Source organism: Poecilia latipinna, unplaced genomic scaffold, assembly GCF_001443285.1.
Source record: "Poecilia latipinna isolate Pla-1442-1.1 unplaced genomic scaffold, P_latipinna-1.0 Scaffold2898, whole genome shotgun sequence".
NCBI classification, from domain to species: domain Eukaryota; kingdom Metazoa; phylum Chordata; class Actinopteri; order Cyprinodontiformes; family Poeciliidae; genus Poecilia; species Poecilia latipinna.
This window is the reverse complement of record NW_015115514.1, coordinates 13261-40183: the sequence shown is the minus strand read 5'-3', so window position 1 is coordinate 40183 and position 26923 is coordinate 13261. Positions and strand designations below refer to the sequence as shown.

General features: G+C 39.8%; 3 protein-coding genes across 6 annotated transcripts; all 3 read left to right on the top strand.

The window, feature by feature from the left end:
- The first annotated feature begins 2456 nt into the window (after positions 1–2456).
- vps11 (VPS11 core subunit of CORVET and HOPS complexes) lies at positions 2457–10639 on the top strand. The gene is made up of 16 exons (XM_015021932.1): positions 2457–2665; positions 3531–3679; positions 3865–4000; positions 4083–4246; positions 4345–4592; positions 5241–5442; positions 5531–5682; positions 5801–5987; positions 6128–6271; positions 6541–6738; positions 6845–7006; positions 7409–7542; positions 8854–9056; positions 9299–9470; positions 9546–9768; positions 9946–10639. The coding sequence occupies exons 1-16, from the start codon at positions 2518–2520 to the stop codon at positions 10108–10110; spliced, it is 2787 nt and encodes a 928-aa protein (XP_014877418.1). The 5' UTR covers positions 2457–2517; the 3' UTR covers positions 10111–10639.
- A 1050-nt stretch (positions 10640–11689) lies between these two features.
- On the top strand, positions 11690–23387 carry hyou1 (hypoxia up-regulated 1). Of its 4 annotated transcripts, XM_015021930.1 has the most exons (25): positions 11693–11920; positions 12408–12463; positions 13200–13275; positions 13442–13535; positions 13657–13735; positions 13826–13980; positions 15147–15223; positions 15310–15491; positions 15572–15687; positions 15772–15958; positions 16072–16206; positions 16426–16508; positions 16597–16729; positions 16828–17015; positions 17165–17303; positions 17511–17568; positions 18480–18556; positions 18648–18806; positions 18911–19065; positions 19144–19231; positions 19318–19574; positions 20113–20197; positions 20464–20725; positions 20806–20916; positions 22260–23387. In XM_015021930.1, exons 3-25 carry the CDS (start codon positions 13206–13208, stop codon positions 22307–22309), a joined length of 2940 nt encoding a protein of 979 aa, XP_014877416.1. In that variant the 5' UTR covers positions 11693–11920; positions 12408–12463; positions 13200–13205; the 3' UTR covers positions 22310–23387. The 4 variants fall into 4 exon arrangements, with proteins under 4 accessions (XP_014877413.1, XP_014877414.1, XP_014877415.1 ...); XM_015021927.1 differs by having other exon boundaries at positions 11690–11920; positions 17165–17568; XM_015021929.1 differs by having other exon boundaries at positions 11692–11920; positions 17165–17568; positions 20809–20916.
- A 930-nt stretch (positions 23388–24317) lies between these two features.
- h2ax1 (H2A.X variant histone family member 1) lies at positions 24318–26061 on the top strand. The gene has a single exon (XM_015021933.1). The coding sequence runs from the start codon at positions 25253–25255 to the stop codon at positions 25637–25639; it is 387 nt and encodes a 128-aa protein (XP_014877419.1). The 5' UTR covers positions 24318–25252; the 3' UTR covers positions 25640–26061.
- The last annotated feature ends 862 nt before the right edge of the window (positions 26062–26923 follow it).

The following is a 26923-nucleotide window of genomic DNA, read 5'->3' as shown; positions in this document are numbered from 1 at the left end:
AGATTCTCTTTAAAATTATGCAATCATTGGAGTCATCATTTATTTTGACTCAGTGAATAATATGTCATGTTTTTTCTCTTATTTTGCTTGTTTTTACCTTTTTTCTATGGACCTTTTTTGTGTCTGGAATAAAGATATGATTGACTGATTGATATGATTGATTATCAACAATTTGTGAATAGAGCAAAACACTTAGCATGCTATAGGTAAATATTATTTAGTTTGGTTAAGAATAATTATTGCACTGTCAATAAATGACTTCTAATAGATGTTCTTAGTTACTAGAGGAACACAGTAACACCTTCATGAGCTCAGAGGTTCAAACTGATAAATAATGAGGATGGATGCTCCCTGCTAAAATATTTCTTGCCGTCTTTCATGTTCTTTAAGCAAACAGTTGAGACAGAGTTGTTTTTGGTTTCACCACCATTTACCTACTATTTTACCTACCATTCAAAGTATTCTTAAAAGATTGTCTGTTAGTCTGCAGCTCATGTGACCAAACCAGCCGAAGAGATGAAAAGTTAAAACTCAAGTTAAAATGTTGCTTTAACTTGAGATGAGTTAAAACTCAAGTTAAAATGTTTAGTTTTAACATTTTAACTCAACAACCTCTACCTAACTAGAGGTTATATACAACCTTAAGTTGGGTAACCCCAAGGTCTTCTTAAAAGGTAAAGTCTCTGAGAACGGTCCTTAAAGATATAGTCAGTGTTTTCAGCAAAGTTGAGCTGACTGTCCAGGAATNAATAAAGACTTTGTGGTATTCTGATTTAGTAATGTAATTAGATTAGTTGTGCTACCACCCCCACACCACTAAAGGCAGTGGCAAGCCCGAAAAGATGCTACTAAGGAGCAGATTTAGAAGTACACCGAAAGCTACAGAATTTGCTAAAAACTGTGAACTGTCGTGAAGTTAATAGTAGAAAGAACTTCAAATACATTCTGAGATTGAAACTCCTTCCTAAAGGTGAAAATATATCACAGATTTCAAAAGAAAATACAAACGGAAGTATAGGAAATAGCGCCCCCTTCACTTCCCGATTGCAATGGTCCCATTTCCAAATAAGGTATGAGACTGACAGCGGTCCGTCCCCACCCCTTTCTGTTTGTTGCAGCAAGGTCCTTCTCGCCAGGCACGCCTGACTGCCACACCCGAACAACAACAACAACAACAACAACAAAACTTTAAAACGTGACAAACTAACACAAAATCACAACTAAACAAATTACATAAATACCCAGTTAAAAACGGTAAGAAAAAAGCCAAAGATAGAAAAAATATACAAACACTCTCTCACTTGCTCTTCTTCCGCTCTTCCTCTCACCCACCTCTCAAACGAAGAAGAAAAAAACGTCATGTCAACCCAATAGTAAATTTAGAAACCAAAAAAATAGAACAGTCCTGTGAAGGTTTTTTATCATATTATTCAGCAGTATTTAGAAATAATGAATGAAAATTACACAAATATATACAGATGCATCAAAAGAAGATGGTAAAAATAGTAAAACAGGAGTTGTATATATTCCTAAACAAAACTTTTTGTACAAAGAACCACGAAAAATGTATCATTTTTTTCAGCAGGGTTGTTGGCAATTATTTTGGCATTGCAAATGGGTGGTGGAGGTGAAGCCCAGTAAGGTAGTTATCTGTTCAGATTCAATGTCATGCCTAACTAGTATTCTAAGTGGAAAATCTGAAAGCTGCCAAGATCTTTTAGATGAAGTTATATGATATATGGTATAAAGCAACAAAAGATAAGTATTCAATTCACATGGGTTCAGCACATAAACGAATTGCAGGTAATGAGAAAGCAGATAAGTTGGCTGAAGAAGCAGTTAAGGCAAGATAAATTGAATATAATCTCTCTCTCAGTAGAGCAGAAATAAAAGCAATTATTGAAGATAAAATAAATAATATATGGCAGGAGAGATTGAATTTAGAAGAAAGATGAAGGCATTTACATAAAATACAGAAGGTGGTAATCATAAGAAATAGTATAATGAATAGGAGAGAGGAAATATGGATTAACAGGTTGAGGATTCAGAATACTAATTTATATTGTGGTTTAAAAATAATAGGGAAACATCCATCAGGATTGTTCTTATCGTGGGGAAACAGAAGAAGTAGAACATGTGTTGATTTATTGTAGAAAATATATAAAAGCGAGGAAAGAATTGGAAAGGGTAATGGGGATTTCAGTAACTATATCTAATTTATTAGGGAAGCATCAATCCCATGATATAATTCAAGCACTCATTAAATATTTAAAAGATGCAAAATTAGCTGAGAGGATTTAGTATGCGTGTGTGAGTGTATAGTATGTATATAATATAGTTATTTAACGTAGATATATAGGAAAAAATGAATTTCTGAATTACATCTCCGTCCAGTTGATGGCGGTAATACACAAAGTATGTAAACTGTCAGAAAACGAAGAAAGAAAAAGAAGAAACGTCATGTCACGTGACTGCCATCACATGATGAATTTCTACGGTCACTAGGTGGCTAACCTTATGATAATGGCAGCATTTCTACAGTGGAGAAAATTTGTCTTCTTTGATAAGGACACGGTGAAGGATCCTGCAGATAGCGGAAAAACCTTTATTCTTCCTAAAAGAATCTCGGCGAGTGACTCCGGCCGGGGACATGTTGTTCTGGGAGATATCCTTGTTTAGCCAGACGATGCTACTCCGGTGTTAAGTTTGTCGGTTAAAGGCAGACCTTAGAAGTACATGAACATCAGTCACAGAAATTGGTTGTAGTTAATTTAACAGGAAGTCGGGGCTGTAATTTTATGACTGAATGGTGCAGGCTAACAACGGAGCAGTCCGGCCGGCTAATAAGAGCCAGTCTGCTGATGTGTATTGTTGCTACAAGGAGAATGCGTGAATTGGTTTGTGAGGCAGTCTTTCTTTCCACACGATCCCCCCCCCTGCTGAGCTGTAAATTCCGTCTTTCAGGTAAAAAATAGACTTGGCCTGGTGATGAGTAAACAAAACTTACTTTACTTGGATTAAATCCCAGAACTGAATGTCAATGTCAAGCTCAGTGAAGATGAAGATTTATAATACTTAGCATTGGACAACAATTCTCCAGTTTTTTGAGGTCACAAAAATAGGAAAAGGCTGCTGGAGACTGGGTATCTTGAATGGAGGGTTCCACACTTTCTCCAGACTTGAATCCTATAGAACTGCTCTGGGATCAGTCACAGTGTTAGGGCTCGTAACTCTGGACCCCAAAATCTCAGTGGCCCAGGGACGCTACACACCAGCAGATGATAAGTCGACTTGTGAACAGCATGAGGCATTGTTATCTAGTTCAACTGAAAGCTAAATTTTGTGAGTAGTGTAGGAATATGCCAGGAGGATGTATGTCACCTCTTACTAAAGGGTTTAGTAAGAGTTCTGAAAGACTGGAATGTTGGCCACTATTAAAGATGTCTAAATAAATCAGTTCACTTCTAACACTTTGATCAGTTCTCTCCTAACATATCTTGGCATACAAATTCTTAACTCTATTATATCAGATATGGAAGGACAGATCTGGCTGATGACGCGCTCCCTGCAGTTGACGTCATTCCAGGCGTACAAGCTGCGGGTGACTCATTTGTTCCAGCTGAAACAGCACAGTATCCTGGTATCAGTGGGACAGGATGAACATGGCATTAATCCTCTGGTAGGTGTGGCCTTTTACAATCATAACACTAACTTGGATGGTTTCTCAGTTACAATAGTTGAGATACTATATTGTAATTGTTATACACTTCTTTGCCAGTTTACAAAAATTTGTATTTTCCTTAGTGGAACCACAGACATGTACAAAATGAGAACCCACCAGACTGATAATGTCTTATTTTTCAGGTGAAGGTTTGGAATCTTGACAAGAGAGACAGTGGGAATCCACTCTGCACCAGAATCTTTCCTGCAGTTCCCAGCAATAAACCAGCTGAAGTATCTTGTCTCAGTGTACATGAGAACCTGAACTTCATGGCTATAGGTGAGACAGCTCTCCCTCTGCCTTAAACTTGTGGAAGTCACATGTTCCACTCTCTCCGCTCAGTAACGGTGTTTCTTGGCAGGCTTCACAGATGGCAGCGTGGTTTTAACCAAAGGGGACATCACCAGAGACCGTCACAGTAAAACTCTGACTCTGCATGAGGGAAGCTCCCCCGTCACAGGCCTGGCCTTCCGCCAAATGGCAAAAGTTACACATTTGTTTGTTGCCACTTTGGAAAAAGTCTTTGTAAGTCGGCATTCCCCTAAAGCATTGCAGACTGTATCTGCCAGTTGATCCAACAAATTCTGAACAAATTGGTTGTGTTCCTGTTTTCTGTTGCTTAGTGCTACACTCTGTCTAACAAGGAGTATCCGAAGGTAGAGCTGGATACCCATGGCTGCGCCCTGTGCTGCTCATCCCTGGCAGATCCGTCTCAGGATTCCCAGTTCATTGTGGCTGGGGATGAATGTGTTTATCTGTACCAGCCTGATGAGCGAGGGCCCTGCTTTGCTTTCGATGGCCACAAGCTGTTGACCCATTGGCACCGGGGATACTTGTTCCTGCTGATCAAAGATGTGAAGTCACCCAACAAGTAAGAGCCGAAATCTGATTGATTTGTCAAATGTAATGGTACTTTTGATGCATTCAAAGATTTTTATCATGGAATTAATTAATTTATAGGTTTCTAGGTAGGGAGCTCCAAGGGGGTACTGGGGCGCTCTGGAGGCTAGCTCCAGAGGTCATTGGGAGAGAGGCGGGGCAGGATCTACCCCTGCATGGGTTGCATTCATTTATCGATTTATCAGCAAAGATGTCTGCTAGAAACATATGACAAGCAACCAGACACACACACTCTTACCAGAGGGTTAGAGTTAGATTAGGGTGTGGAGTTTGGATATAAACCTCAGTAAGAATACCCCAAGTCGGGATTTGAACCCAGGAAATTCTGCAAAACCACTGTTCTGTCAAGTTTTTACCAGCTACAGGATTGTTAGGCTGATGTGTCAACTAGTAACACATTCCAGAAGAGATGGTTCAGTGTGCTTTGCCAGACGTCTGCCAGAAACATGACTAGCAGATGTCTTGAAACGTCTACTCAAAATGTAGGACTGCATAAATGTCTGCAATATTTGGTGTAAGATATTTAAAAGTGTTAGGAGATATGGTTTAACATCAGACTTCCATGATTAATAAGCAGTGCACACGAAGGAAGCTGCTGACTGTCTGTTTTTATCCCCAGATCAGGGTTTGGCAGCGGCGAGAGCTCACTGTCAGAAAAGCAAGTTTTAACAATCTATGACCTGGACAACAAATTCATCGCCTACAGCGCCTCATTCGATGATGTCATTGATGTGTTGGCAGAATGGGGATCCTTCTACATTCTGACCCGAGACGGGAAAATGTTTATTCTGCAAGAGAAGGACACGCAGACAAAACTGGAGGTCATTAATTGCTGATCATTCACTTCCTTCGAGAAGTTCAATAAGCTTCTCAAACTTTTTTAACACTAATGTCTCGTTGTCTTTCAAGATGCTGTTCAAGAAGAACTTGTTTGTCATGGCCATAAACTTGGCTAAAAGCCAGCATCTGGACAGTGACGGTCTGTCAGAGATCTTTCGACAGTATGGCGATCATCTGTACCTGAAGGGAGATCATGATGGTGCCATCCAGCAATATATTCGGTAGTTTATCTTTAATCTGTTTCCAGAGCAAAAGCATGTATTGCTTTTTGTTGGTGTTTGATGTTTCTTTCAGTCAGGACCTAACTGTATCTTTTTGGTTTACCATGTTTCCAATCAGCACCACTGGGAAGCTGGAGCCTTCGTATGTCATTAGGAAATTTCTGGATGCCCAAAGGATCCACAACCTGACGGCATACCTGCAGGCCCTTCATCGCCAGTCTCTGGCCAATGCAGACCACACCACGCTGCTGCTAAACTGCTACACAAAACTCAAAGACAGCTCCAAGCTGGAAGAGTTTATCAAGGTGATTAGTGAGAATTTAATGTCAATAGTGAAAAATAAATGAAAAAGAGCTCTGACTTGTGTCATTGTTGCTTTTTCATGTGACTTTTGTGGTAAACAGATTAGTCTTTGAGTAATGTTTGTGTGTCTGTATTTTCACAGAGCAGCGAGAGTGAGGTCCATTTTGATGTTGAGATTGCTATCAAGGTTCTTCGCCAAGCTGGATACCACAGTCATGCTGTGTTTCTGGCTGAACGCCACCAGCATCATGAGTGGTACCTGAAGATCCAGCTGGAGGACCTGAAGGTGACGTGTGTGTCAGGTTGACCTGATCTTCTGGAGAACATATGTATGGTTATGAATTGATTCAAAAGAATCTGCAAAAGTAGCTTCCTAATGTGGGAATGTTTTTTTCCTCTGATCTTTTATCAGTTGCTGTTTCTTTAGGAGCATGTTAAATGTGTATTTAACGGTTGCTTTTATAGCAGCTCAATCTATACCTACGGTTTCCCGCTGATGAAATATAGTCAATTATATTTCGCTCGCTCATAACTCTCTTTCTGTTCCCACTGCAGAACTATCAGGAAGGTTTGCGGTACATTGGCCGTCTGCCTTTTGAGCAAACTGAAAGCAACATGAAGCGTTATGGCAAGACACTCATGCACCATGTTCCTGAAGGCACCACATTGCTCCTGAAGCGCTTATGCACCAACTATCATCCAAATGAAAACTTGATGGAAAAAGTCAGCCTGGACAGTAGTCTGCTTAACAAGGTCCCGGTGTATTATTATTTTTTGTCTCCACTGTAAACCAGTCTGGCTAGTCGCCAACATCTGTCAGTAATACTCTCATGTGTGACTTTTGTCATTTTAATTCAAGGCAAATTCTGAAGAATTCATCCCAATTTTTGCCAATAACCCTCGTGAGCTGAAAGCCTTCCTGGAGCATATGATTGATGTGGACCCTCGTTCATCCCAGGGTGTGTATGACACACTGTTGGAGCTCCGACTGCAAGACTGGGCACACGAACAAGACCCTGAGGTTAGTGCCAAACCAACACATTTTCAAGTTTATTTTTTTTAGAAACAGGACAATATGTATTTATGGACATTTACATGTAAATACATGAGATTATAGTCAAGTTGCTAATTACCATCTCTAGTCCCATTGGCAGGTTGATGTTAAAGCACAATAATATATACATGGATAAATAAAAAAAACAAAAAACGCAGAAACACTTTCGAATAAGAAACGTGTAAAACCACCTTAAAATCTATATATCTTTACTCAATGTTGACATTTTTGGCTTTCCTAGAGCCACTTTTTAAGATGTTCTTAAATGAAAACACATGAGCTTTTCCTTAACATAGATGTCTGTATTTTCAAACATTTTTTAACTTTGCTATTGCTGATTAGGTTTTCTAATCCACGTATATTTGACAGAAAAAAAAGGTGTGCCAGGGAGAAGCCCTTTCGCTGCTCAGAAGTGACAACACTGTGTTTGATAAGGCCTTGGTCCTTTGCCAGATGCACAACTTTAAAGAAGGTGTCCTCTACCTGTATGAAAAAGGCAAACTGTAAGTAGTTTACTCTAAGTCTTTCTAGAGAGCAGGGCTCATCAATTAGCCATGTGTGCTCAAACCAGAACAGACAGGCAGAATTTTTTTTATTAAATATTACAAATATTTTTTTTTTTAGGAATGCGTGTTTATATCTGGTATGCAACAGAAATTATTATAATTTGGCCTGCAATAGAGATCTGCAGTCTAGCCACCAACGACAGTAATGCTTGTTCAAGACGTAATCAGAGAAGCAGGGAAGCAGTATGACTGAAAATGCAAGGGAAGAGCTTGTTTAAAAGGCAGATGCAAAAACGGTTCAGGTTTAACCTCTCGCATGCTTAGCGCGATGCTTAAGAGGAGCACAGCAGATGTAACGGCCGAACAGCAGGGAAGCGAAGGGTAAAAGTGCTCATTTGGATGAACGTGTGATTTTAGAATTTTTTGTTCTAAAAGTTTGGAGGCCAGATGAAGTATTTTTCAACATTTTTGTAAATGAGCCTCCCACACTTCAACTAACCATGACCATATTAAGGTTATGAGGTAAGGCCTATGTGGTGCACAGCTTGGTGAAAATCTGATCATCAGTTTTTGGGTAACAAATTTTGCAATTGTACAGTGCCACCTATATTGCAGTTGGGCTAAAAAAATAAAAAAATCCAAAATCTGGTTTTATTTGGCTCAGAGTTGATTGTTTTGGCAAATGCAATTTTCATGGCTCTCTGGGAAATAATATCCAACAAGTCCAACAACTTTTGCACAGTGGCTAGCTGCCAACCATGGTAATCTGTTGGAGAATCTTTCTAAGAAACTTTGCCCACATAATTTTTTGCTAATGTGACTTGTAGTTGTGGAGTTATAAGCTGAAACCATATTTTCTACCATAGCACCACCTAGAAGAGAATGTGGCTGAATATTTGTATCAGAGTAGATGTCCATTGGAAGACAATGGACTTATGCACCACTAACATTTGGCTGTGGGATGTGAAAGGAAAACCTGTGTGAAGCCAACATTCACACACTGGGGGACAGGTGTGGCTATGTGGCACCATTTTCTAAGTATTTTGTACTTGCCCTGCCTTAGCAAATTCCCAAAGGTCTTTCACACCCTGAATATGGCTGTTGATCTGTGTAATGAGTGAAAGTGACCCTTCACTTGTTACTTGTATAGTGGCTCAGGAAGAGAAATGTAATCTTGTCATTTAGAGAGTTCATTACTGTTTAATAACCTGCGGAATGAACAGTGATCTGAATGAGCAGGTGTTCATTACAAAGAACATCTTGATTGTGTTTTCATTTCATAACTTAATGATGTATGTGTATGTGCAGTTACCAGCAAATCATGCATTACCACATGCAGAATGAGGAGTATGGAAAAGTTGTAGATGCCTGCAAACGTTACGGAGACCTGGAGGGCTGCCTTTGGGAGCAAGCTCTCGGATACTTTGCCAGAAAAGAGGAGGACTGTAAGACCTATATCAGTGAGGTCCTACATCACATTGACCAGAAAAACCTCATGCCTCCATTACTTGGTGAGCTGCTCGATGTATTCATAACACAGTGTGCTCTGAAATTGTAATGCGTAACTTGTTGTTGGTTTGGTTTAATGATACATTGTGTTTAAGATAGGCTAAAATATTTTGGACTTTGTTTGGCTTAAGAACCTTACTGTCTCCGTCTGATTTTGTTGCCATGGTAAATTTATGCGGGATGTGGCTTTATTTTCTCTGAGGGTTGATGCTCAGCAGCGAATAACTAGTTATTGTCTAATCAGTCGTGCAGACACTGGCACACAACTCAACGGCTACTCTGTCGGTTATCAAAGACTACCTCATCAATAAGCTGCAGAGAGAGAGCCAGCAGATAGAAGATGACGAGCGTAAAATTTGCCAGTACCGTCAGGAAACTTCTCATCTCCGCTCTGAAATCCAGGAGCTGAAGGCGAGGTGAGTCAAATAACGGTAAAAAACTCATCCCTGCAGCTCTCGTAGGGCTTTTAACAGAAAAAAATTTCCACACAGTGCCAAGATATTCCAGAAGACTAAGTGCAACATGTGTAACAGCCCCTTGGAGCTTCCATCTGTACACTTCCTGTGTAGTCACTCCTTTCACCAGCACTGCTTTGAAAGTTATGCAGAGAGTGATGCCGAGTGTCCAACATGCACTCCAGAAAACCGCAAAGTCATGGATCTGCTGCGCGCTCAAGACCAGAAACGGGATCTCCATGACCATTTCAATCGACAGGTAACGACGACAAGGAAAACATATAAATATTCTAATCACTTATTTCTCTGGTGACATGTTTAACCTTTTTTTGCCTTTAACTTATTTCTAAAGGTATCTTCCTCAGACTTTGAATATTTTATATTCTACGTTGTCTTCTGCACATGTTCTATAATTTTTTTTTTTTTTTTTTTTAAGCTCCGAAGTTCCAATGATGGTTTCTCTGTGGTGGCTGATTATTTTGGTCGAGGAGTGTTTAACAAACTGACGCTGGTAACTGACCCTCCAGGGAGCAAAACTGTTGGAAGTCTAGAAGTCAACCTGCAGCGAGACCTGCTGATCCACACCAAGAGAAACTGCTAGACATCTCAGTCTTTAATTGTGTTCTCAATGCTCAGACCAACCACTCAGCCTTACAGTCGCATTGGATGGTCACTCATTTATCAGCAAAGACACATGCCTGCTTATGGAAACTGCTCTATGAATACATTATCCTTCAATAAATTTCCTGAATCACATTGCTTCATATGTACTTGCTTGTAATTCTTGCACAAAGTGATTTAACACTTTCATCAATATGACGCTCTTCATGAACTGTGTAGTTAATATTGCAAAAGTCATTAGATTTTGTGTTTTTTGTCTTTTTTGTCATTTCATACAAACCATTTGTCAGTAGTAAAATTATCTATGATACTCTTAATCACTAAAACTGAATTAGTTGTAAAGGTCATTGATGTGTCTGTTGTAGTTTTATTTATGTCACAATTTCTCATCTTAGTTAACTGGATCCTACTGCTTTGTCACAGAGGTTGATCAGAGATTTATTTCAACTGGCCACAGTTTTTGTTACTTCACAAATAAACCTAATTTGTTTATCTCTTTACATAGCCAATATGATTTCTCCTTGTTTTTTTGTTTTGTTTTTTTTCTTTTTTTGGTTTTGGAGGGATTGGAGGGAATTTTTATGAAAACATTGTGTTGCTTTTAAGAATGATGGAAATAGGGCAACACACGGTGTAGAGGAGACACCACATGTACATGGTCCACATGTTTAGTTCTCACTGCAGAGGGTTTTATTTCTTGGACTTGGTAATGTGATAGTTGCTGTGGTTACTGGATGTTTTCTCCTTCCCCCTCTGCCCATATCATTCTGAAACACTGTAAACGCAATGCAAACCACTAGACCTAAAAATTGACTATTGAACCATAGTCTATAGGTAAGCCCAATGTTGTTCCTAAGCCTGGTTAATTTGATATAACACACACACACACACACTCTGCACTCTGACAGAAAGTGATATTTGCATTTTGCATTTTAGAGTGGGCCATCTTGAATCCAGACTCCAAACTGACAGAAATTAGGGTGATGGCATAAGGATATAATTTTCAACGTTACATGTTTTTATATTTTTTATCAGATGTGATTTTTTTCCAAAGTGATTTTTCTTTTACACTTTAATTCTATAAGGGGATTAATATGAGATTTCTCTGTCACTACTGTATGACATTAATTCATGAGGGAACATTCGGTTTGTCAAATTGTTACCTGGAAATGTCGTCACTTGAACGTGGACCAATAGGTTTTATTTTTTTTTTTTTTTTTTTTTTTTTTTTAGCTTCGCTCACGTTTCGTGGACCAATCATTCAACATTGCGTGGAATAAAGTGGGCGGGACTAGACCTGTAGAAAAAATTCCGGTTACGACAAAACTGCAGAATTTACAAACCGGAAATATAGACTTCTCCTTACACAATAAGGGTACAGTATTTATTTTTTTTATCATTAGAATAAAGCACGGTTACAAAGTCACCACGTTTCTCACTAGAGATTACAGCTGCTACCATCATATAAACGACTCCATGTAAAATATACCACAGAGTCATCCTACTCTCTCTCAGTATTTTAGGGCGAGCCGGAAACGGCGCGTCTGAATATTGTTGGCATGACAGCAGTTTTTCACCGGCTACATCTTCGGTAGATCCAATGAGGTAACGCCGCGTTCTGGGCCCGACTGCAACCAGTAAACCTGTGATAAGGGGAACTAAAATTCCCAACTGGGACAGCAGAGAGACTGCAAATCAAGGCAGTACGTAGTGAACTAGTGTTAGAATCCCCCGCTGAAAGTATATTGTGTGGAAGCTCCTGTACAGCTTCATCTGATCACCTGAAGAACGTAAGTTCCTGCTCCGCTTCCGAGTAGCTAGCTGCTCGTGCGCCTTTACTTTGCTCCTTGTTTCCGCTTCATACTGTATTACTTGTGGAGGATGAGTTTGTGTTCATACATATAGTAGGACCTAAAGGTTACTCGTTCTCTGCTTCCAAGCTAAACCTTACCGGTACGATTAAACTTAACTTCACCATAAACTTGCCTTTACTTCAAACAGCACATGCCTCTGCTTTCTGAAAGCCAAACAGACTGCATGGAAAAGTCAAGTGACCATTTCTCATCTGTAACGTCGTCGTCGTGTTTGATCAGAAGTTATGTGTAGGCTGTTAATTCGGATGTGAAACTGAATCTCTCTGGTAAAGGGGGCACTGACATTTTCCCTCCTCCCTCTCCTGACATTTGACCTCATACTCTTAGTGCGTTCACTGTTTATTGCTAAAATCCAAGGTTCAGCCAGAACACATCCTGGTGGTGTTTGTAATGTTTTTTGCAGCTGTGCACAGCTGGGTGGATGCAGGTGAACTGAGAGGAGTCCCTGATGTGATAAAGGTGATGTCATCTTACTACGCCATATTAGTAATAGTCAAGTAACTGGACTAAATGTGATCCGAGATATAAAACCAGAACAGCAGTGTCTGTTTCTCAGAAATAAACCCGTGCATCTGTAACGCTGGGTGATAACAGGTTTAATTGAAAAGCTGACCTGAGACTCAGTTGTTGCCATGGTGTTTTTATTTTTTATGTAACAAGAAATTGAGCTTCTCCTATATTGCATCATGTTTACAGAAGCATGGATGCATGCAGTCTGAAAATGAATGTTTCATCATGTTCAGTAGGAGGCCCATTTGCTAGTTGTTCAGCAAAGGGTCCTCATTCTATAATGTATCAAGGAATTAAAATGCTACAGTTTCCATGCCACCACCACCAGCATTTTCCATCATACTCTCCCTACAATTTGCAGACCTTAAATTGACACATCTGTTCCTGCACACTGCCAGTCAGCTGGATGAAACAAGGCTCCCATAGTTGCTCTTCCTTACAAATAATTTTTCTGGACCATCAGCAGTCAAAGTCTCTATATTTTTTTCTTAACTTGCTGCTTTAAAGTTAAAATAAAACTAAACATTACATGATTGAATGTTATGCCATATTATAATTATAATGTATGTAATATAATTCCAACTAATTTATATATTTTAGCAGAAAAAAAATAGTTTTATGTTCCAAATGCAAACTAATTAAATTGTTATGTATTTTTAGCTGGAATCTTTTTGTGTCTCTACAGCTCATAATGGGAATAAAGATCCAGATGGTGGTTGCTCTCACCTCTCTCCTTCTTGCCGTGTTCCCTTCTCTCACAGGTAATCATCCCTCAGCATGAAAAGAAAAAGAAAATCAGTTCCTGGTAGATTTGATGAGGATTTATCACAAAATGTTTGATTTGTCATAGATGGAATAATTTGACCAAACTGTTTCACTGATTAAAGCCCTCCCAACTGAATGTAAGGCTGCTCTTTGTGTTTCCAGTGACTGTAGCTGTGATGTCAGTTGACCTTGGGAGTGAGTGGATGAAGATGGCAATAGTAAAACCTGGTGTGCCAATGGAGATTGTTCTCAACAGGTGAGTAGGAACTGATTGATTAATTTTATTTCATTATGATCAGACAATCCTGGTGAAACATTTAGAAATGCTTTGCAGTCTTTAAACATGTACTTAGGAATATGAAATCCTTCTTCCTCAGGGAGTCGAGAAGGAAAACGCCCACAGTGGTCTGTCTAAAGGAAAACGAGAGATTGTTTGGAGACAGTGCATTAGGAGTGGTATGATGTTCCTTCGGGTTTCAGACAGATTCAGGCCATCACTTAGGCAATTACATCACTATTGTATGCTGTCCTTTGTTTGTTTTTCAGTCTGTGAAAAATCCCAAAACGGTTTATAGACATCTGCAAAGCCTTCTGGGTAAAAAACATGACAACCTGCAGGTGAAGGTCTATCAGAGATGTTTCCCTGAGCATCAGCTGCAGGGTGACCCAGTGAGAGGAACAGTTTACTTCAACAGCTCCCTGTGAGTTTTCACTTCTCTGTTCTTTTCAGTATCCACATTTATATATTCCTGCTTCTATTTAATCTTGAAAATAGCAGCTTTATCAGAAGAGTTGATGGAGACCAGCAAGAAAAACAAATGTTGAGTTTCTATTCCAAGGTTTGCATGCATGCTTCAAACCTTGAAATAAAGTGTTGCAAAAGACTTAAAACTGCTTTAATTTTGAATAAGTATTTCAAGAAGTTTTGTTTCCATCTGGATCTGCTTATATGTACTTACTTTAATAAACAGACTCATAGTTTAATATTGGTACATTAGGTTCTCTGAAGTACAAAGATTGACTTGGAAAGTGACCGATTCTGAGTCGGTGCAATTTGAACTTTGCAACTTACGTTTTATTTGGGGCACAATTTTGTGTCAAGTCTTTTTTATTGTTGGTGTGATGTAATATTCTAATCTTAAATGTTGTCTTTTGGTCAGCTTTAAGGAGAAAATGATCATAAGTAACCGAAATGCTGTATAGTTATATAAAATTGCTATATAGCTTGTTTCCATAAACTACTGAAATAAATTCACTTTTTAAAATGTTAATACAGAACAGTCTTGGTTCATTTGATAAACATGACTGAGGCGTCATGTCAGGACATTATCAATAACTTTACTCTCTTACAATATTTGAAGCGTTGGCATGATTTTTTTTCCATAAATGTTTGGCATGTCTCCATATTCATTCTAAACTTGAACCTGAATTAATTTATAGTAAAATAATTCTTTCATAACCCTTGTCTTATTACACTTACGACTATGAGACTGTTGAGGAGAAAAATGTAGCCATGGTAAATTTCTGTCATTGTTCAAATGTTCTTTTTGTAGGTCAGAAGGACTCCCTCTGGTGGTTCTGTTGAAGTACTGAAAATGATTGTTTGTGGTTAATTAAATGGTCTTTTTTTCACTAAGATAAATTAAAAACACATTATTTGCATGTCTAAAAAATGTGTCTTTATGTGTTCAGATGCAACAGGGTGTATGTTTCACAGGGCCTGACTGAGTTATTACTTTGATTCTCTTGTCAGCATAATGTCATAAAAACACAGTCAGGATGCTGTTGTAGTTGGCATGGAGACATCAGTTGTTTTTTAGTAGGGCGTGTTACTAATTTCTGTCTGTCCTGTCTCTTTCGCTGGCAGAGAAACTTATTACTCACCTGAGGAGCTGCTGGGGATGATGTTGAATTATTCACGTGGGTTGGCTCAGGACTTTGCAGGTCAGTTTGCTTGAGAAAGTTGATTGATTGTTGATTAACACATGAGTAGATCAAGGACACTCTTCCTCTTTCTGTGAAATTTACAGAACAGCCAATCAAAGACACAGTCATCACCGTACCAGCTTTTTTTAACCAGGCAGAGCGAAGGGCAGTCTTGCATGCTGCACAGATGGCAGGTCTAAAGGTCCTTCAGCTCATCAATGACAATACAGCCGTGGCCTTAAATTATGGTGTTTTCAGAAGGAAAGACATAGACAGCACAGCCCAGGTGACCCCAGCAGTATCTGTTGGTTTATGCCATCTGTATAGCTCAGAGCGGAGTGTAAGGCTCTACCTGTTTCATTACAGAACGTCATGTTTTATGATATGGGCTCAGGAAGCACGACGGCCACCATAGTCTCATATCAGACAGTGAAAACCAAAGAGTCTGGTACCCAGCCACAGCTACAGATCCGGGGAGTTGGGTGAGTGCAATGATCCCTGATGAATGTGGCTGCTGGTGGCTTCACTACGTAGACCAAGCTATGCTTCATGTCATCTGGCTGAAGGTTTGATCGAAGTCTGGGGGGCTTTGAGATGGACCTGCGGCTGCGGGACCACCTGGCCAAGCTGTTCAATGACCAGAAGAAGAGTCCGAAGGATGTGAGAGAGAACCACCGAGCCATGGCCAAGCTCCTTAAAGAGGCACAGAGGCTGAAGACGGTGCTGAGTGCAAATGTTGACTTCATGGCCCAGGTGAGCCCTGATAGCCCCGATGAACACTCATGGGCTGGGTGAACCCGTATTGCAAATGTTGTAACTAAGCTGATCCAAGTTTAACTGGTTGCCATGGTCCCCTCATCCTACAGGTGGAAGGCTTGATGGATGATATCGATTTCAAAGCGAAGGTGACCAGAGTGGAGTTTGAAGAACTGTGTGCTGATCTGTTTGACAGAGTCCCTGGGCCGGTGCAGGAGGCCCTCACAGCAGCAGACATGAAGTTGGTCAGTATGTCCTTTGCTGCTTCCTTCATTTACATCACACTCTGCTGCTGCTACAGGCACCTTGCTCTGTCCTGTCAGCACCAATAGAATTTCTAAGCTATTTTCTGTTTGATATAAGTTGATATGTCTAAAAGTGGTTTTCTACAAATTGTAAACGGTAGACACACAGTGGTTAACTTTTGTTACAGCTGTGACTGCAAGGTGTCTTTCGGTCAACAGGAAGCTATTGAGCAAGTGATTTTAGTCGGGGGTGCCACTCGTGTCCCCAAGGTTCAGGAAGTGCTGCTCAAAGCTGTGGGGAAGTAAGTATAACAAAGTTTCCGTGATTTGCTGAAGTTCACTGCTTCCGTGGAGGTTTCATTAGAAGGACTGAGTGTGTCTGTGTTACAGAATGGAACTGGGGAAAAACATCAATGCAGACGAGGCGGCGGCAATGGGAGCTGTATACCAGGCAGCTGCTCTCAGTAAAGCCTTCAAGGTCAAACCCTTCCTGGTCCGAGACGCAGCCATCTTCCCCATTCAGGTCAGAGCTGCTCTGGTAGGGGTTTGACCTGCTTAGAGACTGGATATTCAGACAGCAGACTTTATCAGAATTGTCCCTGTATACTTTTACTGGTTCAGGTGGAGTTCAACCGGGAGGTGGAGGAAGAGGAAGGAATCAAAACCCTGAAACACAACAAGCGCATCCTGTTCCAGAGGATGGCGCCCTACCCGCAGCGGAAAGTCATCACCTTCAATCGCTACACTGATGACTTTGCCTTCAATATCAACTATGGAGACCTCAGCTTTCTAAGTCAGGAGGACCTCAGGTTTGCTTCAACACCTTCTGCTCTTGGAACCTCCAAAACTTCCAAATATTTTTGTTTTTCTCATCATGAAGTTTGACATATGTTGATTCTTATGCTTTATTCCTTTGGGGGTAATATTAGCTATCTCTTGTCATGGTTGTGTTTGGCAGTGTGTTCGGCTCTCTGAACCTGACGACGGTCAAGCTGTCTGGAGTGGGCCACAGCTTCCAGAAGCACACCGATGCTGAGTCCAAGGGGATCAAAGCTCATTTCAACATGGATGAAAGTGGAGTTCTGCTGCTGGACCGGGTGAAGTCCTCCACAGTCACCAGTCTAAGCTCCAATCGGAAGCATCCTTTCAGTCAACTTTGTACATTTATATGGAAAAATTCTGTAGGGCTTTTCAACTTTCTGGTTGGAAGCAGTTTGTTTTCTTCTAATTGTTCTTCAGTTGTGAAAGGTGAGGAGAAGGTCTCATTCAATTCATTAAAATTAATTTTAATATCCCTTCTGCAGGTGGAGTCGGTTTTTGAGACAATTGTGGAAGAGAAGGAAGAGGAATCTACTTTAACTAGTAAGCAGTGCATCTGCATCAGCAACAAACATGAAGCACCGGAACGGCATCAGAAACACACAATACTGTGAAGTCACAAACATGCAAATGTTGAACATTTACCGATTGACGTTATCTGTTCCTTTCAACAGAAACGCATGATGATTATAAAAGTTAATTTAACCAGTAATTTGTTGGTTTAGCCGATAATCTGTACTCCACCCATGGTTGGTTGGCAGAGAAAACATTAAGACAATCCATCTTTGCATTTAGATGTCGATCTTTGAACCAGGGCTGAACGATATGGCTGAAAAATGTATCATGATATAAGCGTTTAATATATCAGTCTATATCAGTAATTGTTGATATCAATGACTGTTGATGTTTTTTATTTTAAATATCTGAAATACTGCCAAACTGGTGGTGTGACGTTTCCTGTTTTATCCCCGGTTTCCCCTTGTGCTTTTTTTTTTTTTTTTTTACATTTTTTATTTAAGCTGTTATGAGGCACGGTGGCAAAACCTGAAACTGCTGCTGCTCAAGTTACTCAATAGGTTGTTGCTAGGATAACCAAAAGTGAGTGATGCTGCCCACCTTACTTAGCTGGGGCCATGAGAGCAGCTAAAGCCTTTTCTCTATCTACATCCCCCAGAATCCTGTATTATTCTGGATTGGAGTTCAGTGAATAATCTATTTATTAAGTATTCTACCAGATGTATCTATTGAGATTGATCACATGTCTATCACGATATATATTATCAATAACAATATCCGGCTCGACTGTGAACATTATAAGAATTGTTCCAGAGTAAGCTAAAGGCCTACTGTTAAGTTCATTTATCAACTAAATCACATGTACAAATTGAACTGTGTTTAAATTATCATAATGACAAATTACTTCTAATTAAAACTAAAGTTTTGCTTTTTGTCAGAACTGGGCAATACCATTTCCACGCTGTTTGGAGGAGGGTCCTCTGAGCCAACTTCAAATGTATCCGAACCCATTCAGGTAAGTGTCCCTCAGTGATGTGGTCCGCCCAAGGCGACAAACATCATAATGTGAGGCCTGGGGATGAACATGAGCATCTGTCTCTAATAAGGAGGAAGAGGAAGTTCCTCCTGAGTCTGGGAAGGAGAGTAATGAGGCCCAGAAAAATGAGGACAAGGACAATGAGACTAAAAATGATTCAGTGAAAAGTCCAACAGAAGAGAAAAACGAGGAGAAACCAGAGGACACAACCAGTAAAACAGAGACTCCGGTAAAATGAGTCACTCTCCACAGTTTTAACCAATTATCTGTGACCTCATATTGTTGTTTGGGTGTCTGCAACAGCTGTTATAAAAACTTTCTGTCATCATTCAGCAGGAAAAAGGTGACCAGAAATCAGAAAATGCCGAGACGGAGAAAAAGACAAAACCTCAGAAAAGAACCAAGATATCCGAAGATGTCCCCATGGAACTTCTCATCAATGACATTATGGACCCCACCGCTGATGACCTAATTTCCTCAAAAAAGAAGTAGGTGTTAAACTTCTTATTCCTACAATGCAATATTATTGGTGCAATCAGAGAAAGCAAAGTTTCGGCTCTCTCCAGGCTCCAGGACTTGACAGACAGAGATCTAGCAAAGCAGGAAAGGGAGAAGATCCTGAACAGTCTGGAAGCATTTATCTTTGAGACGCAGGTTAGTTACTGCAGCTCGATGCCGGCCGTTGCTGAAGCTTTTCTCCTGTCTGAACCAGCGCTGCATGTGCCGCCTGATGTCTGTAGGACAAGCTGTACCAGGAGGACCACCAGCAGGTGGTGACGGAGGAGGAGCAGGAGCAGATTTTGAGCAAACTGAAGGAGGCTTCCGACTGGTTGGACGAGGAGGGCTATGGTGCCACCACCAGGCAGCTGAAGGAGAAGCTGTCTCAGCTCAAAGGGTTGTGTAAGGACGTGTTCTTCAGGGTGGCGGAGCGAAGGAAGTGGCCGGAGCTGCTGACTGACCTCGACAACACACTCAACACATCCAACTTTTTCCTTAGGTCAGTCCAACACCACAAACCGTGCCAGTCACTATGGGTGAAATGTAACCCATAGCAACTGCAGAAGATAGAAGCTATTTGAAGCCAGTTTAGCAGAGACCCAAAACGCTTGAGTTCAGTTCACTGTGACTCTATATGATGCTTTATGATGTTGATGTCACAGACAAACATGAACCTCATGGAGTGAAATCCTCAGACCTCAAACTAGTAGAAAACTTATCTCTAAAGACAAAGTCCAGAAGTGTTGAGAAATTGTAGAAAGTACTTTGATCATCCTTTGCTGGAATACTTGTTAGTGGTTGTGGTGCCTATACACTTGAACAATCACAGGAAACTAAATATTCAAGCATTTTTCCTTCTCTCAGTAAAGACTAGAGCTTGTAAATTTTGACACGGCTGTTTTCCTCACATGTGTCTTGTTCTCAATGCATCTGTCTCCACATAAAGAAGACATGTACTTGCTTAAAGCACTATTTTGAACTCAGCTGTGTGAATCCATTTCTGTGTGGTTTTTGATTGAGCTCTCCTTGTTTCACAGGGGTGCCAAACTGATTCCAGGGGATGACCAAATATTTACAGAAGTTGAGCTAAATATGTTGGAAAAAGTTATCAATGAAACTACGGTAGGTGGTTCATGTCAATCTGTGTTGTTGTGAGATTGAAGGCGTTGTGCTGCAGATTATCAGGAAATCTCATTCCTGCAGTTTTCTCTGTTGGTTTATTTCTGGGAAAGGCCACATCAATTTGAACTGTCTTACCCCACTGTGGGTTTTGTCTCTTTTTTGTTCAATGTATTCTGTTATTGTCTTAGTTGCACAGCTAAAACATATGTAGCCCTCTCTTTAGTTCTGGTGAACTGGCCTTCATTTTTGGTATTTTTCTGCTACAGGTTTGGAAAAACGAAACGGTGGCAGAGCAGGAGAAGCGATCTCCACATGAGCGGCCAGTCCTGCTGTCCAGAGACATTGAGTCTAAGCTGCTCCTGCTGCAGCGGGAAATGAATTACCTGCTGAACAAAGCCAAGTTCGCAAAGCCAAAGCCTAAACCTAAAGCCAAGAATGAGACGAGCACCGATGCAGGCAACAAAGTCAATGCCACAACAGAAGAAAAAGTTATTCCTCCCACAGAGGAAAGCAAGAACCCAAAGACCGGTGGGTTATTAGCAGAGCAGGTCCCACTATTAGTTGTACTTGTTGTGTGTTAGACTTCATAGAATGTTTTTGTCTCACAGCAGAAAGCTTAGAAGAACAGAAGCCAGGTGAATCCCCGCCCACTGAAGAGAGCACTCCACATACAGCTACTGACAGCCAATCACAACCCATAGAAGAGACCCTGAGCAAAGGTTAGTCTGTCACAATACTGGAGAGAAATCCACAATAACAGAGGTAACACGGAAAAGCAAAGTAAAATTCACTGCATCACAAAATAACAGAAACTTTTTCTTTATTGAATGTTTTTCTGAGCATGTGGCTGCATGTACTGTTTAGGTGTTACTCAACTTCGAAGGAAACACATTAAGAATTCTGAAACATGACATTTCCAAGATTAGGACATGGGTCTGCAACTTTTAGAAAGAGACATTTTTGTCCAACCTAATTAAAACCAGTTTAGAGGCACAAATGCTATGACTTTTTGAAAAACGGACAACTTATTTTCAAAAAATATCAAAATAAAGAAAATTTATTTTTGAAGAACTGCAAATTTTTTATTATTAATGTCATTATTTTGAGGTTTTGAAATAAAGATTAGGCATTAGGGGAAAAAAGATTTTTAAAAATTGCAAAAAGAGTATGGAAACATTTTTTCTATGGGATGCTGATATTTGAGGAAAATTATTTGAACAACGCACATAGCTTCCAAACTGGTAAGAAAAATGTGACTTTAATGTCAGTCTGTTGTGGAAATTCATTGTTGTAACTCTGTGGAAACAAACTGCCAACACCTGCATTTGATATTGTCTATATATTTAATAACATTAGTTGATTCTTGATTATTTTTAGCTAAAGCTATCAGGAGCCATTGTGGAAGGTCTAAAGAGCCACTTAAGGCTCCGGAGCCAAGGGTTGCAGACCCTTGGACTAGGACATTGATGAAGTGAAGAATGTAGCTGTTGTAGTAAAATGATACATTTTATCCAATGGTTTAGTTCCAAAAACAGAAAAAAATTCAAACAAAAGTAAATTGATAGTCTATGAGATAGACTTATGAAGCAAAGAGTTCAAACTTTAAAGCAAATGATCATTAACTATAATAAAGTTTACAAAATCAGATCTGAGAAATTGTAAAACAGATTTTTATATCACTGAAACAGAAAGGGGGCATCTGCGATGTAGAAGACATTTAACAACATACGGTAGCTAAAACTTTAGGGTTGCATGACCAACTGCAAAAAAACCAACAAAACAAAACAGTTGAGATGCAACTTGTGACAGCAGGGGACACATTTGAGTAAGTTCTTAATTAAAGTCAAGCATTTGCCACTGGATTGTGTACAGCAGTACTTTCTCAAGTCAGCAACAGCAGTATGGAATTGGTCTTGAGGTGCCTCTAAAACCAGATTTGGCATCTAACCAGCTGAGATAACTGACTGCTCTGAGTGAAAACAAGTAAATATATAACAGCAGAGTTCCTTTAAAGTTTAGTAAATCCAGGCCTAACCGTCTCATCCTGTTTGTTCCTGTTTAGAGTCTGCAGAGAGTGCTACACATGGAAACCATGTAGAAGATGAATTATAACAACTGGACCTAAGGCGGGAAAAGAAAATCACTATTTATTGAGACATTTTCAACTTTGTTTGCCTTTTTTTAATTTTGGATTTTTTTATTGCCCTGTTTGTTCAGTTGCTGGGCTGATTCTGGTTAAAGACTGGAGAATATTCCTTCCACCTCTTCCCTCCCTACCACTTTGTCCCATCATATCTTCTGGTCTCTTTGGAGTTTGTGAGCATTGGACATTTTGAAGAAGTAGGTTATGAATAAATACAGCCTGAGAAACCATTGGTGCCCTGAAATACTGCACAAAATATGTCAAGTTTAAAATCTAGGTCTCTGTTTTTCAAATCATTTTGAAATGTTTAAATGATTTAACCTTGGCTGACCAGTTGGTCTGGAATGGTTTGAAATTCCTCTGGCATCACCCACAGCAGCTATGGTTCCATTGGACAGACTGGCATTTAATAAAATAACCTTTTAATTTTGTTTTATTTGGCACAAAATTGAAAATTTAAAAGCTCTAGAGTTATATTTGCATAAAAACAAAAACAATGAACAGAGATGAGGCAAACTTTATATTTAAGTATATCAGCAGTAATCACCATGTTTATTATAAATCTGACATTTGCTGAGACAAGCTTGAATGAACAGGCCCAATTTTAATGCATCAACAAACTGGAATACTTGAAGCAGCATCTCCAGATGTCCAGCAGCATTTTCACTGAATCATATGAATATTGGAGATATCGATGCCTAGTGGACTCCACATTAGCGGAGCTCAGTCGGTATGCTAGCATCCATTTTTTGGTTCTAATTACCATCATAGATGCGATTGAGCTTTATTAAAAGAAAAATACTTGACCTGGTGTGGTCCGTCATATAGCTATGAAGCTATAAGTATTGCAAATAATTGGTCCAGCCATCAGGTCTGCTCATCAGTCAGTCTTTCTCTTACTTAAAGGTGTGAATGGTAAATATATCTGTGGAGAAGTGTCATTGGTTTTCACTGTTATATATCCAGAGTGGGTTTTTTGTTGTTTTTATTTCTCTTTAAACTGGTTCTTGTGCTAAATCTGAGCTGTTGCCAGTTGTCTTGAGAACTGAAAAGACCTATCTCAGCACAGTAAAACTGGTTCTGTCTCAGTCTGGTCAGAGAAAGGAGAGATGCTCATATAGAACCCAGTAGCCAATAAAATGTGAGTTCTACGTTTAAAACTCCAGAGTTGCTTTTAGTTGTAGACTAATCAAAAGACTGACGTAACATCAGGCCCCTCCTGTAATATTGGGAATTTAGACCAATGTGTCACATTGAGCTTATACAGTCCCATTTTTCACTTCATGGCTGTAGTGTGTGTGTGCACTGTTTGGTGCATAATAATAGAAATAATGGGATTTGTTAAGATAAACCACAAACCAACTTTGGGTTTGATTTGTGGTTCTTTGAAGGAAATAACTAAAGGCAGTAAGAAGAGATGAAATGTTTGTTTCTAAACCATGAATAAAGTTTTTTTTTTTTTTTTTAGTATGAACCCATGCTTGATTTTACTTTGGAGTGACTGAAAAAGTTGAACATGTCCCTGAGTCCATAGCAACATCTGATTAGATTCCGTTCTAGGATATTTTTAAAAGCCTAGCAACTTTCTAATGCCATCCATGGTGCAAGTAGCCAACACAGCTGTACCTATGCTCTATTTTGGGTGGAAACGTATCTGACTTATTGCATGATGAATTACTTCCTTAGACCAACTCATAACTTGGTTGTTGAGGGGAAACCATAACCATTAAAAGTGTACCTTTTAAACATCGGAACTTTTTTGACCAGGACAACCATATGGAAGTGTTCTGTTTATTGGCACATACACACCTACCTCCATCACTGTTTTACTTTTTTTCTCAACTGGCAATACCCTTCATGAAAAAATAAATGGCAGATTTAAAGGGAAAAGGAAGTGGTTTGAATTGCTTGAAAGTTTTCCTGAAGCTCCATGTCTTTAAACATGTAGTTCTGCTAATGGTATTTTATAGAAGAGTAGGTTGACTCATGCAGCAAGAGGTCTCGGATGAGGAGCGGGACTCAGGACAGCCGCATGGAACCCTACCTGCCCTATGCAGCGAGCCATGCGGCTCATTGTGTATCATGATCTCATGAGACATTTCAACTTTTAAACAAAAGTGGTCTACCTAGTTCCAAAATAAGTGACATAAATTCCATTCACAAACAAATAAATGGAATCCAGATATTCTGATGGTAAAATAGTATTTTGCAGGTTGAAATGTTTTCTGGATATTTCTAATTCTTGGATCAGTAAAGACTGTGGAGCTGGGAGTTTAGTGATAGTGCTGAAAATCCAGATAAAGTTATTCATATAATGAACAACATATGGGACATTCCAGTTCACATCTGACTGCAAGTCACTAAAAATTATTTACACTTCATGGTTGCAATGGCACAGTAAGACCAGATTCAGTGCAATCTGCTATTAGCACATATGGAGCTGTCTGAGAATCCAGCTGAAATCATTTGATCATTAAATTCTAGGTTCCTGGAGCTGGGCTCCAGTAGAGGACAATTTTAAATATTTCAATTCAAATGTAGAATTGAAGAGAAAAGCTGTTTTAGTCTTGGTAGCTACTGTGATCTACTGGTTATAACCGTAGAGTTAATCAGTACTGTAGACTCGATAAGGTTTATCTTTAAAACAGCTTGGTAATACTCGCTTAATTTTTAGGGTTAGTCGAAGAAGTAAACCATGTGAAAACTGCATCTCCTCGCTCACAAGACCGCCCTGTGTTCCTCTCTCAATATGGCGGAGGGGTTAACGTATTGCTGCAACGGATTTACAGTCGTGCGTCTCACTGATACGTGATGAACACCGGGACAGGAGACATCATCAGTCACCAAGTTACGCCACATAAAGGTTGAGGCGTTTCCTCGCACCGCTCTGGGATAAACCACCATCTGTAGCCATGTCTGGCAGAGGGAAGACCGGAGGCAAAGCCAGAGCCAAGGCCAAATCTCGATCCTCTCGAGCCGGGCTCCAGTTCCCGGTTGGTCGAGTCCACAGGCTGCTCCGCAAAGGGAACTACGCAGAGCGCGTCGGCGCCGGAGCCCCGGTATATCTGGCGGCGGTGCTGGAGTATTTGACCGCCGAGATCCTGGAGCTGGCAGGCAACGCGGCGAGGGACAACAAGAAGACCCGGATCATCCCCCGCCACCTGCAGCTTGCCGTGCGCAACGACGAGGAGCTCAACAAGCTACTAGGAGGTGTGACCATCGCTCAAGGGGGGGTCCTGCCCAACATCCAGGCTGTCCTCCTCCCGAAGAAAACCGAGAAACCCGTCAAGAGCAAGTGAAGAAAGCCGCTGTAGTGGAGCTACCGCTTTCATATCACCGTCTTTCTAACTCGAAGCAGCGCTTCGGTTTCTGCTGTTTTCTATAATAAACTGCTTCATGCTTGATGCTGTGGAACAAACCTTTCTTTCTTTTTAAGCAGTCCTGAACGTTGATTTTGAACAGCTCTGATGTAAGCTAATTTTGGGTGTGTTGTTTATTTGTGGTGCTTTCATTAAAGGGTGTTTGAACTGCTTTTTTGTTGTTGTTTTTGTCTTACGGGTATTTACAAAATGTGGCAGCGGACTCCTATAAATCCATACCCAGTGTTCTCTTCATTTTTTTCCCCACCCTGATAAATTTCCAGAAGCCTCATCAGTTCTGCCATTTACCTCTCAGCTTGTGTTTCAGCATAAAAACATAAATGCCAACTGTATCATGCTGACCAATTATGTTTATGTATTTCAATTGTTCTTTAAAAACAATTATAATTACTTGGTATCTGGTTGTTCTAAAGTATCAGACCAATATAAATACACAGAGATTGGAGTATGTCACTCTGCAAATATACTTGCCTAAACTTTATATTTAGCACAGCTGTTTTATGAAAGTCACACATCACCATAATTTACAATTATAAACAGTAAAATCTGACTACTTCATAGTGTATAGTACCATTAAACACATTTACATTTGCATGAAGGTTTTACCCTTTTGTTTCCAAATCCATCCAGCCAGCCCATTTGTCACTGCAGGGTTGCGGAGAGGCTGCTGGTACATCTCCATCAAAAACTGAGACAACTGGCTGACATTCCAGCAAGGGAGAATGTTGAATTTTGAAGTTTCTGATTTATCATTATTATATTAACTGTATATTACTGTAAGTTGAATTACAGTAAATTAACAGTAAATGTTGGCAAGACATTTTATTGTTATTTTGCAGTTCATGTTATTAACCTGAACAGTATATAACTGTTGATGTTATTGTAATTTTATAGAATGTATCATGGCAGCGATAACAGTCTACAAAATATCATGAAAAATACATATTCCCATAAATCCTTTAAAATTTACAAAAACAGAATACAGATTCACTAAATATTTTTTGTTCACAGAACACAAGGGTATATTTCTTAATGTTAGGTTTTAGCGAAATGACAATCTCAATTGCTGAATAAAAATGGTCATCAGTAATGAAGTTGTGGTATAATAGCAGCAACAATAACATGATGTTACAGTATCATGGCAGCGATAACAGGGTAATGAAGAAGGAAAACAGTTGCGATAACACAGGTTCAACAACAATA

What these genes read in the sequence shown, in the direction of transcription:
- vps11 (XM_015021932.1), top strand. Translation starts at nt 2,518, where the DNA reads ATGATAATGGCAGCATTTCTACAGTGGAGAAAATTTGTCTTCTTTGAT. An exon ending in GATGTGAAGTCACCCAACAA is followed by an intron (nt 4,593 to 5,240) that starts GTAAGAGCCGAA and finishes TTTTATCCCCAG; the next exon opens with ATCAGGGTTTGGCAGCGGCG. An exon ending in ACACGCAGACAAAACTGGAG is followed by an intron (nt 5,443 to 5,530) that starts GTCATTAATTGC and finishes TTGTCTTTCAAG; the next exon opens with ATGCTGTTCAAGAAGAACTT.
- hyou1 (XM_015021928.1), top strand. Translation starts at nt 13,206, where the DNA reads ATGGGAATAAAGATCCAGATGGTGGTTGCTCTCACCTCTCTCCTTCTT. An exon ending in ATGGAGATTGTTCTCAACAG is followed by an intron (nt 13,536 to 13,656) that starts GTGAGTAGGAAC and finishes CTTCTTCCTCAG; the next exon opens with GGAGTCGAGAAGGAAAACGC. An exon ending in AAGCAAGAACCCAAAGACCG is followed by an intron (nt 20,726 to 20,805) that starts GTGGGTTATTAG and finishes TTTGTCTCACAG; the next exon opens with CAGAAAGCTTAGAAGAACAG.
- h2ax1 (XM_015021933.1), top strand. Translation starts at nt 25,253, where the DNA reads ATGTCTGGCAGAGGGAAGACCGGAGGCAAAGCCAGAGCCAAGGCCAAA.